The sequence below is a fragment of the Erigeron canadensis genome, chromosome 4 (assembly GCF_010389155.1).
Source record: "Erigeron canadensis isolate Cc75 chromosome 4, C_canadensis_v1, whole genome shotgun sequence".
Lineage (NCBI taxonomy): Eukaryota > Viridiplantae > Streptophyta > Magnoliopsida > Asterales > Asteraceae > Erigeron > Erigeron canadensis.
Window position 1 is genome coordinate 3,647,962 of NC_057764.1, and position 2,331 is coordinate 3,650,292.

The following is a 2,331-nucleotide window of genomic DNA, read 5'->3' on the forward strand; positions in this document are numbered from 1 at the left end:
AAATTAAATATTAACTGTTAGATCATGATAAAATTGATGAAAGAAATTATAGAACAAGTATATACACCGATGCATACTATTTTTTATTAAGAAACAAAGATTGTATTATATATTTTGTATACCAATTCTTGTTTTTATTTGAAGTTTTAAAATCTCTAATGTTATTATCTTGTAAATGCTTCGGGGTCTTCGAGTTGCCTATTAAATAAGATTGAAATACAGATATAAGGATTAGTAACAATGTAAATATTAATCTAACCAACTTAAGGTGCTCAAGAATAATGAATGATTAATAATGAACCCAACAGTTTGGAATCTTACAAGTTACATACACTCGTGTCATCGTTTATAGAAGAGAGCTGCTATCTATCTGCTCATCATGGTTTACGGTTATAATTTGACATATACAACAGCAATACCCAATCCCGTCAGATAATTAGACACATTATGGAAGTTATAACAAAGTATCTAACTCAGGCTCGATCAGGCTCTGAAGCCAAAGTGTTTTCCGTCGCGTTTGTTATGTGTTTGGCATGCTCACACTGTTCCAAAAACTTATCTACCAACTACTTGATCCGCTCTGCATCAATCTTATACTAAAGGGATTTAGTCATCCACATTTGGATTATGAGTCTTTTTAAGGATGCAGGAATCTGGATTTTGTTTAGGTCACACCAAGAGCCTCTTGGCAAGAGGGGACTCGATCTATTACTCTATCCTACTACCAGCCTTTTGCTTTTTAGCACCAGTTTCCGTCATCTTATTTCTCATCTCAATGACACGACTCCACGCACCCTTTTCACCATGGAGCTTAACTAGCATAGAGTAAATAGTGGGACGGTCTCTAGCCAAATCCTCGAGACCATTTACTAACTCATAACATGAGTGTAAGCCACAAGCAGCAAGCAATGCACCCCACACACCCACATCAGGTTCAAAAGGCATTTCCTTTACTAGTTTCTCTGCTTTCTCAAGCTCACCTGATTTTCCATATAAGTCCACCATACAATTATAATGCTTCATTTCTGGTTCAATTCCATATCTTGCTCTCATTGAACGAAAATGTTTTTCGCCCTCTTCAAGTAGTCCTCCATGCACACAAGCCGAAAGTAAATTGATGTAAGTTACATGATCAGGTTTTGCTCCACTTTCTATCATTTTCTCAAACTCACACAATGCTCTTGTCGCCAATCCATTACTTCCGCAACCCCCGATTATGGAGTTCCATGACACCGTGTTCTTCTTTTCCATTGACTCAAAAATACACAATGCAGCTTCAATGTCTCCACATTTCGTGTACATGTCAACAAGTGAAGTCGATAAAACTACTTCACAATGAAAACCACTTTTCAAAGTACATGAATGCAGTTGTTTCCCAAATAGAAAAGCAGAGCAACCTGCACAAGCGTCTAAGAGAGTAGAATACGTAAAATGGTTGGGACAGGTTCCTGATTCGATCATCAAGATAAACAACTCAATAGCATCGTTGTTACTCTCATTCTGCACGTACCCTTTTATCATCGCAGTCCACGATACCACATTCTTGTGTGGCATACTATCAAAAATCGACCGTGCTTGATTAATCTTTTTATTTTTGATATATCCATCAACTAAAGTAGTCCAAGAAATGACATTAACCTCGGGCATCATGTCAAACGCGTTCTGGGCCTCATCTATGAATCCTAAATCCATATAACCAACAACTAACGCGTTCCACGTACTAACATCTTTCACAAAAACATCATCAAACACACGACGTAAGCACATTTTATCGCCTAAATGAGTATAACCCCTCATCAAAGCCGACCCCACAAACACATTACTACCAAGTCCTAATTTCAGTACTAACCCATGAAGCTGCGGAACCAAGATATTGTACGTGTTCAAGAACGCGCTGATAGCAATTGAAAACGTGGTATGATTAGGCGTTTCACTCGCTCTTGTCATCTGCAAGAAAAGTTGGTAAATTTTGTGTGGATTTTTAGTCTTGTTCAAACCCGACATCATGGTGTTCCATGAAACGACGTCTTTCACGGGCATTTGATCGAACAGGTCATGAGCATGCTGCATTTGGTGGTTGTTTATGTGGCCAGTGATGATAGAATTCCATGTGAAAGTGTTATAAGAAGTGGGATTTTGATCAAACAGGTGGCGGGCATTGTTAAGGTTACCGTTGCGAATGTAATGTTGGATTTGATTGGTGGCTGAAAGAGTAGATATAGATATATTGTGTAAACAAGTGTAAGAAATGATGTTTGATGGTGATTGTAAAAGGGAAATGTTGTTGAAGAAGATGAAGGATGCTCGATGGATATGGTACCACTTTGACAT

At 38.0% G+C, this 2,331-nt stretch overlaps 1 protein-coding gene across 1 annotated transcript; it reads right to left on the bottom strand.

Annotated features, from left to right (window-relative positions):
• Positions 1-269: 269 nt before the first annotated feature.
• Positions 270-2,331, bottom strand: LOC122596832 (pentatricopeptide repeat-containing protein At4g02750-like). The gene has a single exon (XM_043769483.1). It carries the CDS (start codon positions 2,329-2,331, stop codon positions 709-711), a length of 1,623 nt encoding a protein of 540 aa, XP_043625418.1. The 3' UTR covers positions 270-708.

Coding starts and splice junctions, on each gene's coding strand:
- LOC122596832 (XM_043769483.1), bottom strand. CDS start 2,331: ATGTCAAAGTGGTACCATATCCATCGAGCATCCTTCATCTTCTTCAAC.